At 35.3% G+C, this 16278-nt stretch overlaps 2 protein-coding genes across 3 annotated transcripts; both read left to right on the top strand.

The window, feature by feature from the left end:
- The first annotated feature begins 395 nt into the window (after positions 1-395).
- On the top strand, positions 396-3659 carry LOC107226386 (histone chaperone asf1). The gene is made up of 3 exons (XM_015667186.2): positions 396-733; positions 1012-1127; positions 2300-3659. The coding sequence occupies exons 1-3, from the start codon at positions 625-627 to the stop codon at positions 2669-2671; spliced, it is 597 nt and encodes a 198-aa protein (XP_015522672.1). The 5' UTR covers positions 396-624; the 3' UTR covers positions 2672-3659.
- Positions 3660-12450: 8791 nt separating this feature from the next.
- On the top strand, positions 12451-15615 carry LOC107221088. Of its 2 annotated transcripts, none has more exons than XM_015659965.2 (3): positions 12451-12662; positions 13243-13734; positions 14344-15615. In XM_015659965.2, the coding sequence occupies exons 2-3, from the start codon at positions 13319-13321 to the stop codon at positions 14669-14671; spliced, it is 744 nt and encodes a 247-aa protein (XP_015515451.1). In that variant the 5' UTR covers positions 12451-12662; positions 13243-13318; the 3' UTR covers positions 14672-15615. The 2 variants fall into 2 exon arrangements, with proteins under 2 accessions (XP_015515451.1, XP_015515452.1); XM_015659966.2 differs by lacking the exon at positions 12451-12662 and adding an exon at positions 12682-12965.
- The last annotated feature ends 663 nt before the right edge of the window (positions 15616-16278 follow it).

The following is a 16278-nucleotide window of genomic DNA, read 5'->3' as shown; positions in this document are numbered from 1 at the left end:
TACTCAACTGATTGATGCGGCTGCGTTCATTGGCAATCTGTCAATTTATATGTGATTTTATTCCTGTTATCTTTCGATCTCAAAAACAGCTAATTTGACACAAGAATGGCAATGTTATCACCTAATAACCCTGATTAAACTCTAAATACGGATCACGCCTCAATTTAATTGTAGTTGTGACAACTGCATAATCCTGGGGTACCGACGATTTTGTATCTATGACAAATGAAGAAATTCAATGATTTTTCATAAATGACCGCCATTCCTACTATGACGTTAGCTTAGTAATCTACCAATGAAGTGATTACTTGAAGGCCGTTACTCCAATGCCAGGAATGGCTGGAAGTAAAATGGATCCAATGCCAACCATCTTTTAGGCTGCGTTCACTCCTTAGATTATTCCGTGGACAAAAACAGAAATATATTTTTGTCTCATTTGCCGCCAAACCAACCTCCAAGTAGCGCGAAATAATTATTTGTCTGTTAAATTTATTAAAAAATATCCGTAACTCGTTTGATTTAACTTACCGTCTCACTTGAAATTGTTAGTCTCATCCTTTTGTGAATATCCAGCAAACTTTAACGCCGTTCATACTCAATCATTAGCTTTCTAAAAATTTAACAATGGCCAAGGTACAACTCGCTAATGTAGCCGTTTTGGATAATCCTTCGCCTTTCTTGAATCCTTTCCAATTTGAAGTTACTTTCGAATGCATCGAAGAACTGAAAGAAGGTATGTATTTGAAAACGACACTGACGCTGTTATTGCATATATAGATAATTCATGAATATCTCAAAGCATGCTAAAGTTGTTTGCAAAAACCTGGCAGAACATAACGATGAAAAGTCAGGCCAAAGAAAATCTGAACTCTTGACATTTGGCTGCGAAAGTTCAATCCCTCATTTCTGACATCCTTACTTGAGTCAACTAGGGCGAAAAAATTTTCGAAGCCAACTTTTATTACTGAGCTACTCAATGTGTAATTGATCTTCCATTTCATTTTTCAACAGATTTGGAATGGAAAATGATCTATGTTGGTAGTGCAGAGTCGGAAGAATTTGATCAGGTTCTCGATACAATTTACGTGGGACCCATTCCTGAGGGAAGACATATGTTTGTTTTTCAGGTAAGATTTTGTAAATTTCTTGTTTAAAACCAAATAAACACTCGGAAGGGTTATTTTATAATTTTATTCTCCATGCTGAAAGTGATAAACGCTTAAAGCGGCTTACCGTTTGGTAAAAGTTATGAAATAACCACCCCCGGTTGAAACCACAGTACTAATCTGATATCGGTTTTGAATATTTGAAATTTGTCTACCCGTATGTGATTAACAAGATTTATTTTTATGCATCTTTCACAATAAGTGGCAATATGAATATCCAAAGATTCCTACAGACATGTTTTTGAAATTTTAGATAGATACTTTGTTTGAATGTTTATTGAACCAAAAAATGTATATGTTTAATAAAAATGGTGTGGAATAATAATTTTTACAATTCACTGTTAAATTTTGATTCAAACATAATTTAGGAACATTTGCAAAATAATGTTTTATGTCATCTTAAGTCGGCTGCAACCGCATAATGATGGTTACTGAGCCATCCCCTTCTTTACCCTGTACAAGCCAAAAATTGACTTCTGGGAACATACCCTATCAGGTATGGCGGGTGTAGGCAGTAATTATTAATTATTATTTACTCTGGTGTTTTCAAGTGATTAAGTGGTGTCTCCATTTTTCAAAAATAGCAAAACCTTGGTGGAGTTTTCTAAATTGACCAAAAACAACCGCTTTGAAAATCCCAAAATGTGGGATTGTTTGAAACACCTTTCTAGTTATTTATAATAACATTGACAACAGTATGTAAATCATTATAATAGAGTTACTATTTTTTAGTTCTTTGAAATAGTTTCAAAAAATCATTATCTTTCTGAAATTTTGAAGCTCCAATCCTGAACATTTGTCACAATGATAATTGAAGTATATACAATTGCTTATTCAGAATTTCCTGTATAATTGCCTTCCTCATGCGATAAAATAAAGTCCGGAGCCTCCCTTTTTAAGAAATTATATTTTACACTTAGAATGCCTGATATCTTTGAAGAAATTCTTATGACAACATTCTTATTTTATATCGGAACCCTATAAAAATGGTGTCAACTGAAGTGAGTTACTTTCTTAAAAATTGCTACTTCTCAGTTGAATCATTCACATTCAGCAATGGCATGTAATTTGTGTGAAATGAAAACTTGTCGATTTGATGAAGAAGAATCTTAATGCTAAAATGTTTCCTACAGGCAGACCCACCAGATGTCAGTCGAATTCCTGTAAATGACGCCTTAGGAGTGACTGTGGTTCTTTTAACGTGTTCATACCGGGGTCATGAATTTGTTCGTGTTGGTTACTTTATCAACAATGATTACACAGACACAGAATTGCGTGAAAATCCTCCCACCCAACCCCTGTTTGAGAAAGTTCAGAGAAATATACTTGGTGACAAACCACGAGTGACCCGGTTCAAAATAAATTGGGACGATGGAGTGAATTCAACTAGTGCCAATGTCTCCGATAGTATGGCAGAGCAAACAATGGAAGAAACTACGCAAGATACCCCGTCGTCTACCTTAGGTTTCACAGAAAACACACAAAACAGTATGGAAGTGATGTGAAATTGATGCGCTAGAGACAGAACATTTAGGTGTTTATCATTTATCTTCACCAAGCTGTTTATCTGCTAATGTACATTAGTTTCAACTGTTTTTGAATTTCGCGCAACTTTTGTATTGTTTTATTCCATATAGTACTATACATTAACAAACATTGATAGATCTATTGCAGAAAGTTATAGGAAACTGAGAAAAACATATTTGAACAGTACAAGGTTTACTAATAAATTGTTAGTCGTAAATATTGAATGCAATGGACAGTTATTTAGCGCAATTGCAATAGCATGTACACATTTGAATTACTGTATGAAACGAAATTTTCTAGTAATCGATGACCGACAAAGTATTAAAACTTGCCTTTCTTTGTAATGAAGAAAAATGGTTTGTTGGTTGGGGCACAGATTATAGTTACCTTAACTTGTCATTGACCACATCTGCAAAAATTGCCCTAGTCTTATTTGCAGACCCGTCTTATCTAACTGATTGTCAAAAAACACCCTTTACTTTTTGGTTTGTCATGTATTCTATCAGAGAATTTCTTGAATGGACCAGAAATCATTTCTTCATAATCAAAAGCACAAGTTTTTCAGTGTTGAAAGGTTACTACGTTTCATCATTTATCAAGGTAATAATTGAATTGGTCGTCAAAATGCTGTGATTCAATAATTTGCAAGTTAGTTCTGGAACGTGGAAGCCATACAGTGATGATGGAAATGTGAATTTTTGCACCAATTTGGTTTTAGATTCTTCTGTGAAGATATTTCAACCGAGTGGTGTTTATTCTTTATTTCTTTATTTTTTCGAACTATTTGAGCCTGTTGACGCTGTTGAGACAACTTGCTTAAAATACTATTTCACATTTAAGAAGTAAAGTTTAGTATTTAAGCTATAGTTTTGTTCGTTCATGTAAATACATTGAAATAAAATGTGATGTTATCTTTTCTACTTGAACGTAAGTGATAAACATAATAAAACTATTTTTTATTCTTGAGATGTAGTTGTAAAGGGTAATTTTTTCATGTTCGTTATGATTTCTGCTATTCACAAAAATAAATCGAAAACATCACTGTTACTGCGAACTATTAGATAAAAGTTTATTAAATTTTGAATTCTCCATTGAATTGTTATCAATACACACTTTACATCATCGACTACGAAATATATTTTGAAAATCGGAAGGTTCTCTGACCTGGTAAATTCACCAGATATGAGGGCTTTCCCCAAAACTGGCCTTGGCATCGCATTCGAATATTTGAATATAGAATGTAGCGGTAAGAGAATTTACTATTATAAATATTGAGTTGGTAAATAGCTTAGTTCGGTATTTACTTCGGTCTCGGAATACTAGTTTATTCTTTTTTATATTCGTATTCATACACAAAGATTTACATCATTTGACGCAATTGTTAAATTTAAACAAATTACACATTTGTTAAATAAGTGTATGCGCACTATTGAAAATCTCAAAGTACTATGTAAGTCGATACAGATCGTAAAAGTTAAGACCCTTTGCTGTTGATGTCAATGAAAGACACATTTAGGTATCACGTTGATGCCACCATAGTTTTGAATATTTCACACCGATAAATCTGTACTTTCCAGTCTGTGAAGAAATTTTTTAATTTAATACCGCACTTTTTGCAGTACATCTCGAATCTGGAAATTCTTCACTACGATATATAACAAAACGAAGACAACTAAACATTACTATTATTATACAGGGTGAGTTTTTTGTCTTGAGGCATCAAAATATCTCAAGAAATACGCATTGTACAAAGAAATGTTCGAGACTAAAACTGTTTGATTTTGATGGGGAAAACTAACCCCGTAAAATTCAACCCTCCACTCCAACCCCTGAGGGCGTGAGGGGTAGTAACTTTGAAATCTCAAATGGAAACCACTATTTTTTATTGCAGATTCAAATTGTCCATGAGAAAATACACATGTTTTATTCGAAATTTTTTTTTCGATCGGATACAGATGGCGCTGTAATTCTTAAAAATCAAATTTTTCATGAAGTAGTACGTGTTAAACGGTTCCAAGAGTACGATTTGGAAACTATCGGATTGCTTGTTTTTGAATGATCTTTCTCATCATGTTCTCAAAAGGGTGAAGTTTATCAAGAAGTGCCAACGACTCGTGAGAACATGATTCAGCGAATCAGAAATGCTTGTGCGAAAATAACACCAGAGACACTTCTCAGTTGTGTACAATCATTCGAAGCGCGGATCAACAAATGCATCGAAGTGGAAGGTCACCATTTTGAGAACTTGATGTGAAAGATCACACAAAAACAAGCAACCCGATAGTTTCCAAATCGTACTCTTGGAACCGTTTAACACGTACTACTTCATGAAAAATTTGATTTTTAATAGTTACAGCGCCATCTGTATACGTTGAAAAAGAAATTTCGAATAAAACTTGTGCATTTTCTCATGGACAATTTGAATCTGCAATAAAAAATAGTGGTTTCCATTTAAGATTTCAAAGTTACTACCCCTCACGCCCTCAGGGGTTGGGGTGGAGGGTTGAATTTTACGGGGTTAGTTTTCCCCATCAAAATCAAACAGTTTTAGTCTCGAACATTTCTTTGTACAATGCGTATTTCTTGAGATATTTTGATGTCTCAAGATAAAAAACTCACCCTGTATATATGTCCGCCCAGTATTTTTTAACGTGGCATCCCCAGTAGGTCTATTCCACCGAGAAGAATTATAATAGCCGTAAACGTAGATGACGTAGAGCATGAACTGCTCATCTCTTCTACCGTCTATGGTTTGCCTGTTGTACGCCCGGTTTGTAAGACTGAACGTATACCCGGTCAGTCTCAATCCATCTGAATCTCCTATTGCCTGTGTACATAAGAGAAATATAGATATTCTTACCGCGATTTGTTCTATCTTTTGTTACAGTGGCACGCATTTTTTGCCTAGAACTGCAATCTATGCTTACTGCCTGTACCTACTAATAGCATTTTTAGCACGAGATCAGGCAGAGAAACAATAGCTGAAACGCAAAGGTAAACAGTTAGTAGAATAATCTGGCCTGAATCGTTTCAAATCCTCGTTAGCCTTATTTTTCTGTCGGTAAATGCTTTTGCTGGATCCTGAATAGCTCCGATTATTCATTCAGAAATTACAAAAAAATTGCGACCAGTTCAGCTTCTGCATTTTGTTTTCAAAAATCAAACGCCAGGGTCAAAACTAATTCAGTTATTCACTAACTTTGATCAATCTAGTTGCAATTTATTTCTATAATCAGTTGTAAGATCACATCATTTTATTAATTTTTCGTAATCAAAATCCATATCCCCTGTGTTAAACACCTGCAATTTTAACGTTATATATCATGCCATCATTGGAAAATATTATCGATTACATTATCAAGCGAGAATGATTTGGATTTTTTCATACCTGTTACTGTTCCGCAACAAACTTATTTGTCCAGCTATTGCTGATGTCTTTCAAGATTCATTAATTAACAGGGTCTTTCAATTCAGAGAATCACTACAATCAATCAACGTTATTGCAGTTTGTTCCCGTAATTAGGTATGATATTTTATCCCGTAATTTATTAACAAGGTAACTTTAAAATCGATCGAGTCAGCATTCCAATTAGACTATAGTTTGAATTCGTTTTATCAGAATGTTAGAAAGAAAACCGCAACAGAAGATTATCGGAGAATTAAAAGTCCGCCCGAGAGCAATCTCAATCTGTCAGTAACGCTGAAGCTAAAGTTGCACGAAAGAATGAAATTCGGAGACCGTTTTGACTTTAATAATTCGTTTTTTCACAAGCAACACGTCTACGATTCCGATATCAATTACTGAGTGTGAGTTTCTCGATAGTCACTGATTAAATTACGTCAGGAAAGTGCCAGGCGAGTTGTGCGCAAAGTACTCAGATGCTTATCAAATTTGGCTGAATACAAATATGCGTATAAATAAATGAAGAATGAGTAAATATTGTTATGGACTCATAAATATTTTATCTATCCAGTGAAATATATCGGATTCTTTCTCGATACGATTGATTGGAAACGGTGAATCCTTTGGGTAAACCCAGTTCAGCTTTTTGACGGAGATACAACTAGTAGATGATAGACAATTATTTGCAGCAAATTTTGAACTTACAAGGTTCACCAACTTCTTATTCATGCGAAAGTTTGTGATTCGTTCAATTTCGAGCACTACACTAGCACCTTGCTATGGTAAATATGCTCTGCATTGTCCACTGCTTCCGTGATGCTTGACCGAGGATATACATCGTAAGTGGTAGGAGAATTCAAACTTCGCCTGACGTCGCATGTTGCGGTAATCCTCTAAACATTTGATCACTTTGCGCGTAGCTTATGTGGTGTTTTCACCCGGTCGTTGAGACCATAGAGATATCTCGAATATTCCTGTAAATGACGCGTTAGGAGCGTAAGCAACGGCGTAAGCATCCCGTAAACGGATTTGAATCGGTTCTCTAAAGGACAGAAGATAATAATTCTCTCGCCCCTCTGTCGCTCTATCTGTCGCTCTACTCATGGAATGGGGGCCACGAGAGGGGAAAAATAGCTAGGCAGGTGCGTACAGCTACCCCCACTCCATGGATAGAGCGGCAGAGAGGGCGGGGCGGGAGAATTGTTGTCTTCAGTTCTTCAAAGAACTAACTTAACTCTCTTCTGAGCGCCGTGCGGCATCAGTCGTTTCCAAGGAATCCGAGCGAGATCACGCGCTCTCAGTATCAGTTCGATATTCAGACCGCGTTGTTCGGGTTGTGATACGTTGTTCGATCAGTGTATTTCCACAATACTAATCTGTGAATAACACATGAGATGCATTGTGTAGCCTGAAGAAAAACCAAGTTACTGAAACAAAAAACATCCTGCAAACTTTGAAAGTGAATTTCGTGTCCCGAGTTTTCATTGTTTTGTGTAACTTCAGATTTCAGTGATGTCTCTTTTTGACTCTGTGCGCCGAGTGTAAATTTTCTTGTTTTTTAGCTGATTTTCGGCAAATGCGCCGCTGCATTCTTTAGCAAGTTTATTCAGTCGGTTCAAACAGACCAGCTACAGCACAAAAAGCAAGTGTAGAATCGAGTGTTATTGTGGTGCGGATTTTTGGATTATAAGAGATTAGTGAAGATCTGAATTATGTAAAAAGTGCGTCACTTCATCAACAAACCTGAGATCCTGCAAGAACTACTACATGTAAAAGTGTGAAGCAGCCCAGAGTTGAGGTAACAATACTTATTTTAATTATTGATTAATAATTCAAACTGGTACATATAAAGCCGAACTTTTGTTCTTGCATAACATGCAATGCATAAGTATGAAACTAGACAACAGTAATAATTAATTTGAAAACTGAAATGCCAATTTGCTAAATTAATTCAAGTGTTCTGTTTTGTTTTTCCCAGATTTAAGCAGAGACTTCCGAGTAACTTTTCCATTTCTCGGCAACGTTGGTGAGTTTGCACGTATAGGTTACGGGTATTTCCCTGGGATTCCTCTGTCACGTGGCGTGGCGGTAACAATTGTTACACAAATCTTCGATTTGTTAGCTGCATGGATAGGCTCATTCACGATCGCAACGTGCTTGACTTTCGGTCGAATAATTTTTTTTCGCTACCTAATTTACCGTAGCTTACTTGAAGTTAGAAATTTTGCACGTTGCTAAGCGTGGAATGAGCATCGCGACAGGTAACCATGGCTTACTCGGCATTCGCGAGATAGAATTGTGTTTTATAAATGATGTAATAATCTGCGTTTGAATTTACCGATGATGTCGTTTAAGTGATGGGTTCACCTGAGGTTTGAACGTATTCAATTATTCACATTATTGTTAAACCGATAAAATTCCAAAGTTTGGCATAACGTAACGTAATCAAATTGCATCTTATATTATCTATCATTTTGAGTCATTTGACAGCCAACAAGTATTGATCAACTGCAGGTTTAGCTCGCTTGGAAAAATGCTACTTGGCATGCAGGATGTTTTTAATCAATTTTACAAAATGTTAATGTACCGATAGTCTGCCAATATTTAATAAAATAATACGTACAATATTAGGGTTGGCGGGATACAACCGCTATACTGTATTCTGAGTAGGCAGACTATGATGCAAAAACATTTTGCTCCCAACAGGTAACCAACGAAAATGTAAGTCAGTGACCACGGCGCAAATGATGAAGACTGATGTGTGTTGGAGAAAATGGAGAATCGTTTAGATCGAATATAGGTAACCGGGTAGGTAGGTGGACGTTTTGGGATGCGTCGCGGGGTTTATGCATGTGTGTGTGAGTCTCCTTTCCGTGGGGCGGTTCCGTTGTGGGAAACAGGCAAGGGTAGGAAGGTCGCGATGTGCCGTGATGTTACTAACTTTTGTAATCTACAGCGTCAAACGATCATAGATATTTTTTCCCAAAAGACTCTGTATTCGAATCTCTCGACTATATGTAAGCATTTGAATATTAATGAAATTGAATTTCCTATTTCTTGTCACTGCAACCATTTTTTAATGGTTATTCAATTCAATTATTTAGTCATTACCGATCATTATTTCATTGAATTGATCTCTGTGATCGTTTGAATGGGCAAAACGCATCTCTGGACCATCTATCGCGTTCCGTGGTACGCTAGATGGGGAGAGATGCTGAGCTCGAAGACTTCGCGTCGAAGAGGACCGCCGACCGTCACGCCACACAATAATGCATGCCCTCCTCCAACCTCACTCCCAATTTCGATTTGTAATCTGAGAAGAACAATCCACATAGCAATGTATCTAATTCAAAAAGATGCAGATGTGGATTGGGTTTCTACAGAATTTTTGGGACAAGTCCCAGATAGTACAATTTTTTTGACAGTTTAATCTGTCGCGCCTTTTTGCGCGTAGATTAATCACAACAATTGGACGCAGCTTATTGCGCGTAAATTAATAACGGGAATCAGGCACGATTTTTGCGCATCGATTTTGCAAACAGTATATAAAAGAGTTACGCACTCCCGATGTGCTGATCTTTCAGCTCATAGGTCAATTTTTTGACGAATAATAATGTTTTCAGGTTCCACGCAGCCTTTTTGCGCGTGGACTTGATACCTTTCAGTTATGAGAGAAAGCGCGGCATTCGAAAACCGGCGCTCATCGCGCCAAAATACTCGTTTAACTGATCATATTATTTTCTCTTTCAGGGCTACAAAACCAATTTTTTAACAAATGCACTGAGAATTATAGATTTTTCAGTCGGAAAAGATATTCACTTTAATAACTCAAAGCAAAAAGCGATGTCAATTCAAAAAATTCAGAATTTTTTGATTCATCAGCACTTGAATAATTCAAGTAACGAATATTAGAGCGAATATCATGTCGGATTCGACCCATTTTTTGTCATTGTATGGACTTATGTGATTGTGCTAACCATAACTTCGTCTGTTTAAGTTGATGAAATTTTTTCTTGTCTTAGATAATCACTCCTTTGTGCAATCTAGCTAATCGAACCCTTATCTGTTTCAGGTAGTAAAACCTTTGTTTGTTTCAGCTAACCAAACTTTTTCTTTGTTTCAGCTAATCAAACTTTCGATCTGTTTCAGCTAATCAAACCTTTTGTCTATTTCAGCTCGTAAAACCTTTGTCTGTTTCAGCCAACCAAACTTTTTGTCTGTTTCAGCTAATCAAACCTTTTGTCTGTTTCAGCTAATCAAACCTTTTGTCTGTTTCAGCTAATCAAATTTTCTGTTTCTTTCAGCTAATAAACCTTTTGTCTGTTTCAGCTAATCAAATTTTCTGGCTCTTTCAGCTAATAAACCTTTTGTCTGTTTCAGCTAACCAAACTATTGTCCGTTTCAGCTAATCAAACATTTTGACTGTTTCAGCTAATCTAAACCTCTTGCCTGTTTCAGCTAATCGAATCTTATATCTGTTTCAACTAATTAATTTGTCTCTTTTTTCGTCAATTATATTTTTTATTTATCTAAGCTAAGTATATTTTTGCCTGTATCGACATATATCACTAATTGCATTTTCATCCGTTCCAGTTAACTGACTTTTATTGACTATACTGAAAAGTTAAAGTTTCATTTTTTAGACTTAGGTCTCGTTTAGGTCTGGTTCAGGGTCAGTCATCTTGTTCTCAACGATATATAGATTTAGCGATGTAGTTCAGAATCGTCATGATCACAAAGTGTGGTAAAATTTATTAAGCTCTAATTTTTTTTCAATGGTTTTATAGCCTTTTATTCTCGAACGTTTTAGTGTCAGTTTTTTTTTCTCGAGTCGCTCATAGGTCATGTTCGGTTTGTATTTCACTGTAGAATTATATAGATCTGTCGTATTTTGGAGGTTGTGCTTATTCTATTACAATTTGTTTCCATTTTCTCAAAGATTTCTGCATCGTCTTCCGATAGGGAAATGACAACGTCATACAGCGATTCGTGTTTTCTATCTTAGTTTAGTTGTTAATTGTTTTGCATATGTACCAGGTTTCCCATTTTAGTGATTATCTCATACCTCATAAGAAAAAAAAACTCCTGCTCGAACATCCAAAGTCAATCACCGTTCGCCTACAAGATAAAAACAATTACCCTTTATCCATAATTAAAACGGTCATCTTTCATCGTTATGTTATAAGGTTACATGAACTGAAAAATTTCGAATACACTGCGAATATACGCAAGAACTAATTGATTGTGAAAAACACTTTACCATAATTAACATGTGAAAAAAGCCATCTGCAATTTTTCGAAGAACGTAAGATCGATCTTGCAAGTATTCTTCGTGGAGTAGGCCTACTGGGGATACCACGTAAAAAAAAAACGCGCTGGGTGCTCTACCGCTTGCGGTGGTGTGGAAACGAGCATAAGTGAAATTATTTTCACTGGCTAAATACTAACATATTGTAGTTTTTCAAATGACAATTTGATTCTTGCGTGAATTTAACTCATTGTCAATAAAAATCATGCTTCGATAATGTGTAACGCATGTGCAATCGTAATACCTCAGCGGACAGAGTCGCAATCTAACCAGCTAATATGAGTAAAAGTTGAAAAAAGAATCTTGATCATTTAAAAAAACTTTTAAAATTAGTTTTGTGATAATGATTACCTGAGGTTCATCGGGGTTTGTTACAGCATGGACTCAAACATTAGTAACGATCGAGTCTTGCATAATTTCCAAAAAATTTTTACAAGTAGTATTTTTGTGTAGAAAGGTTTGGGTTCTCCACTGTAAGTAAACTGTATTTATTAAGTAAGAAATAAAAAAAAGTAATATTCAGTTAAGAAATTATATTTATATGTCAGCTGCATCTTCTTTTGGAATGAAGATATGAGCGTTGACTGAAGATACACATTATTATATTCACTTAACGGTACGAGTTGAGCATTAAACATGTGTACTGAAATTACATAAAGTACATACAGGAACAACTATATATCTCCATCCTTTGATCAATTTCTTCGACTATGTCTCCCATCCTTTTTATCAATTAGAAAAGGTTTCTACCTCGGTTAACAGTAAACCAAGTGTATGTTTATTGTGCATCTATTTAGATAAAAAATTTTTTGTCGATCCGTTGGAGTGAGATTGATATTGCTGAATTTTGCTCACATAAATTTGCGTAGTTGAAAAATTTACGGCGTCCATACGGGGCTATATGAAAATTTCAGTCTGTACCTTTCGTCATTCCATAGGCATAATAATATTCGACTCTGCATTATCTCGACACGTATTTCGCGTCAGAGGGCGTTACTAACAATAAGTCGGGGACAAGAAAAACACAAGTGAGGCTCTCTCAGGCTCTGCACTCGTTCAACACAAACTCTGGTTGTGGCACTCCGTTCATACTCCTCCTGACTTTCCTTGTTCAATGCATGTCACATGAAATACGCACACACACACCATATCTGCAGCTGGCTGTTTCGTGAATCCCTACTGAGTCATATTGTATATTTGACAGTTATTGGATGCATGGATTGGATGGATTTGGGATTTTGGACATGACGCAATTTTGGTAACTAAACAATAAAATAAAGACGTTGGAACGTAGATAAGCCATGGAGAATATGCTAACGTTAGAAGCATGTCTAGTGCACCTGGGGAAGTCTCGTAATAATAGTTATATCATTTCATTTCTAATAACGACAATAACAACGGTAGTCTAACCTCGAAATTCATTGCATGTATTTTTCCGGGTATACTAGTAATTAATGGCTCGAATCAGTGCGTGGTTTATCCTGGTCTTATCAGTTACGTATAAATTAGAGCCATTCTTCTAGCATATAAAACTGATGAAACAATAATCTTGGACATAGAAGTAAGTATGTTTCTAGTTAATGTCACAATGAGCGTAAGTACGTTTATATTTCTTGATTTAGAAATTTCATGCCGTTATCAACAATACAACAAATACACAACCACTGTGCCTTTATTCCTGACCTTCAAAGTTGCTTCGTCTTGTTGCTCATATTGAAAGCATGTTACAGAACTTGGAACAGTGTGTTGTGATTTTTTTCCTTAAAGATTAGCTACATTGATCAGGAAGATTCATTTTGGGTAAAATTAAAGTGGAATTATGGCAAATTGTTTTTCAGATTCCAGTTGAAATTGAAGCCATTGACAAGAATTGATCGAAAAGTGATTACAAAGTGACAATTATTACGCACCATAATGGACAGAACAAGGGTATTAGATTTGTCACGCCCACGACTAGATTCCACGAATGAAGTTATTGACCTGACCGGTGATTCTCCGGTTATGAATTCGGTGCAACCGAGAATTATGCATACTCGTAGTACCATGCCAAGACCATTACGAACACCATTATCGCACTACTTGCTGGGACGGTTAGGGACATCTGAAAGTCCACCTAATATGCCAAGAAACATGTCTAACTTTGAAGGACACATACCAATATCTCAGAATGATCTTGAGGATCTAACCAGACCGCCGCGAGATGTTATCAATTTCCAAAGGCGCTTGTTGCCACCCCAGGAGCCAACAAGTCTTCCACGATTTATGCCTCAGCTTCATCTCTATCCATCTTATACAGAAGGAATTTACACGCCGGATGATCCCTTCATTCAGTGAGTTGTTCTATTCAGTCAGTTCAATAAGTCATTGGCAACGAAACTACGGTATAGACATGTATCTAATCATGTTTTATCTCAGAACTTACACTTATCTTTATTTTTCACCTCAAAAAGAGTTATTTAGCGATCAAAGACAATAAAGTTTTGTGAGAAGTTGGAAGCCATAATTAGTGAATAGTTTGCATAACAACAATCAATACTATTTTTGGGTATTACTTTTACCTTGCTTCTGTTACAGATTCAATAAAGACAACATTTTTTAGCAGAGCTTTCTATTCAATTATAATTCTGTTCCTTTGCGGTATATGTTGGAATCTTAAAGTCTTCCAAATTTCAAACCTTCAGATCTCATTGATCATGACAAATATTCGAACTAATTTGATCGTTTTCAGAAAATTAATCCTATGAATTCTTACTATGCATATTGTCCTTAATTCAAAAGTAGGCAAAAAAAAAAATTTGTATCTACGTTATGATCTCGTTAAATTTCTTATCAACAAAGCTAGACGTTATTAAATTTCTATCCAGTTCTAATTATCTGTATTATATTCACCATTCATTTTATGATGTCCAGATTACTTACATTCAATATTTTTATTGCAGAGTTATTGACCCAGAAGAACCTCAATCAGCAGTTAATTCAATTGCTAATGAAGAAGAGTTCAGAGACATCAACAGTTCACCACCATTTGAAGAATATAGCACAACTGTACCCTGCATAAATGATTCCTCCAGCGGAGAACAAACTGTTTTAAGTTGCCCAATTTGTTTTGAACCATTATGTGCACAGCAAAAACCAATGACTACAACATGTGGGCATATATTTTGCGCAATGTGCCTGAAAAAGACACTCCACGGATCTAGAAATAAAACTTGTCCTAAATGTAATGCACCCGTTAAGATTAAATCTTGTATCAGACTTTATTTTTGAGTATGTTTGCAGGAATGTAATTATAATATTTTAAATTTGCTTCTAATGATATTAATTGCTATTTGTAGATGTTCATTGTTATTCGTAATTGACAGAAAAAAAATTCTTACAGAGATATAATACAAATTTTATAATGTACATTAAACGTCAAATCGTAAGTTCATCGTTTCTTCGGTATGAATTTTTTTAGAAATATCTTTTCCGCGACGCAACAAGAAAAAGGGTATTTCTACCGATCTGATTCATTTAGTTGCTATCATTAATAATACGTGGTAATAGTCCTCTAATCTGTAGGTTATTCTGAGTTGTATACCCCTAAAAAAAAAATGACAACATAAACCAATATTTCGTACACATGCTTTTGAATACATTGACAGTGTTGTACCGAGCCATCGCTGTAAAATGCGATTGTTGGAATTGTAAATAAATTGTTTTTTTCTTGAAATTTTTATGTTTTATAATATACTAAGCTGATCGTAAAAATATAATATGTATACTGTATACGGTACTATTTATGTTTATTAAACTTTAGTTTCTGATTGTATTATAGTGGATCCTGATAAATCTATTACGAAATTCAGCTGAAATGAATACACCACAGTGGCCATTCGTCAGTGAAAACCTTAAAATTAGAGAATTTTTTCCTGTTTTTTTGTGGCCACGATGTACACGCCAAGTGTTACCGAATTTCATGTTGCTTCATTATGATTTGTCTGCTTCTTTTAGTTTTGAGATTAACTTGATTTCATCTCTGAAAGATGATTGCGCGAAATAACGGTGTACTAGCATATCCGAACTACAAGTATAATTGCTGATAATTCATATTTTTAAAATATTATTTTATACCTTACAACATCACCTGTCTGTAATTATATCCTAGACTGTGCATTACTAACAATAAATTTAACACTTGAATATTGGTTAATAAATTCCTATACATCAAATTTCGCTACACTTAAATATTTCAAGATTCTTGTAACCAGACTTCTCGAATTTTTGCTAATATATTATAGGTCTGAGAAAAACGAATCGACATGTGTCCTTGCTGTAAAATGTATGTTTGTAAAAATCCTGCGTTGCGTCATATTATATTTGAGCAATAGTGCGGTGTTTGCGCAATGGATCATCAATTAATTGGACACGTATATTGCAATGCGAATTTCGTTATGTGCATTTGAAATATAGAGTAGTGCAAATTCATTTCACCTTGACATACTAAACTTCGATTCCACGTCTGCGACCCACATTTGACATCTATTTCAGTAAATGGAAAAATATCTTACAATCAAACGTATTGAGAAAAGATAATACCACCTGACCTTCGTTGAATGTAATTTTTCAATTGACTGAATTTGGCAAATTTCTAGCCAACGATTGTAATGATAATGAATCCTGTTGTATCGATAATTTTTTAATACTCAAATTGACTGATCAGCTTCAGTTCGTTGGACTTCGAACTGGATTTATCGCCATCAGATCGATACTATTTTCTCGACTAAATTTATTTCAATATCGAACTGAGATTCGGACGAGATTAACAAGATATTAATCTCATCGACTAGATTTCGGGTAACAAAAGGAGGAGGATGTAGGAAATCACATTTTCT

Source organism: Neodiprion lecontei, chromosome 1, assembly GCF_021901455.1.
Source record: "Neodiprion lecontei isolate iyNeoLeco1 chromosome 1, iyNeoLeco1.1, whole genome shotgun sequence".
NCBI classification, from domain to species: domain Eukaryota; kingdom Metazoa; phylum Arthropoda; class Insecta; order Hymenoptera; family Diprionidae; genus Neodiprion; species Neodiprion lecontei.
The sequence above is the reverse complement of the archived record's forward strand: the minus strand, read 5'-3'. Positions and strand labels throughout refer to the sequence as shown.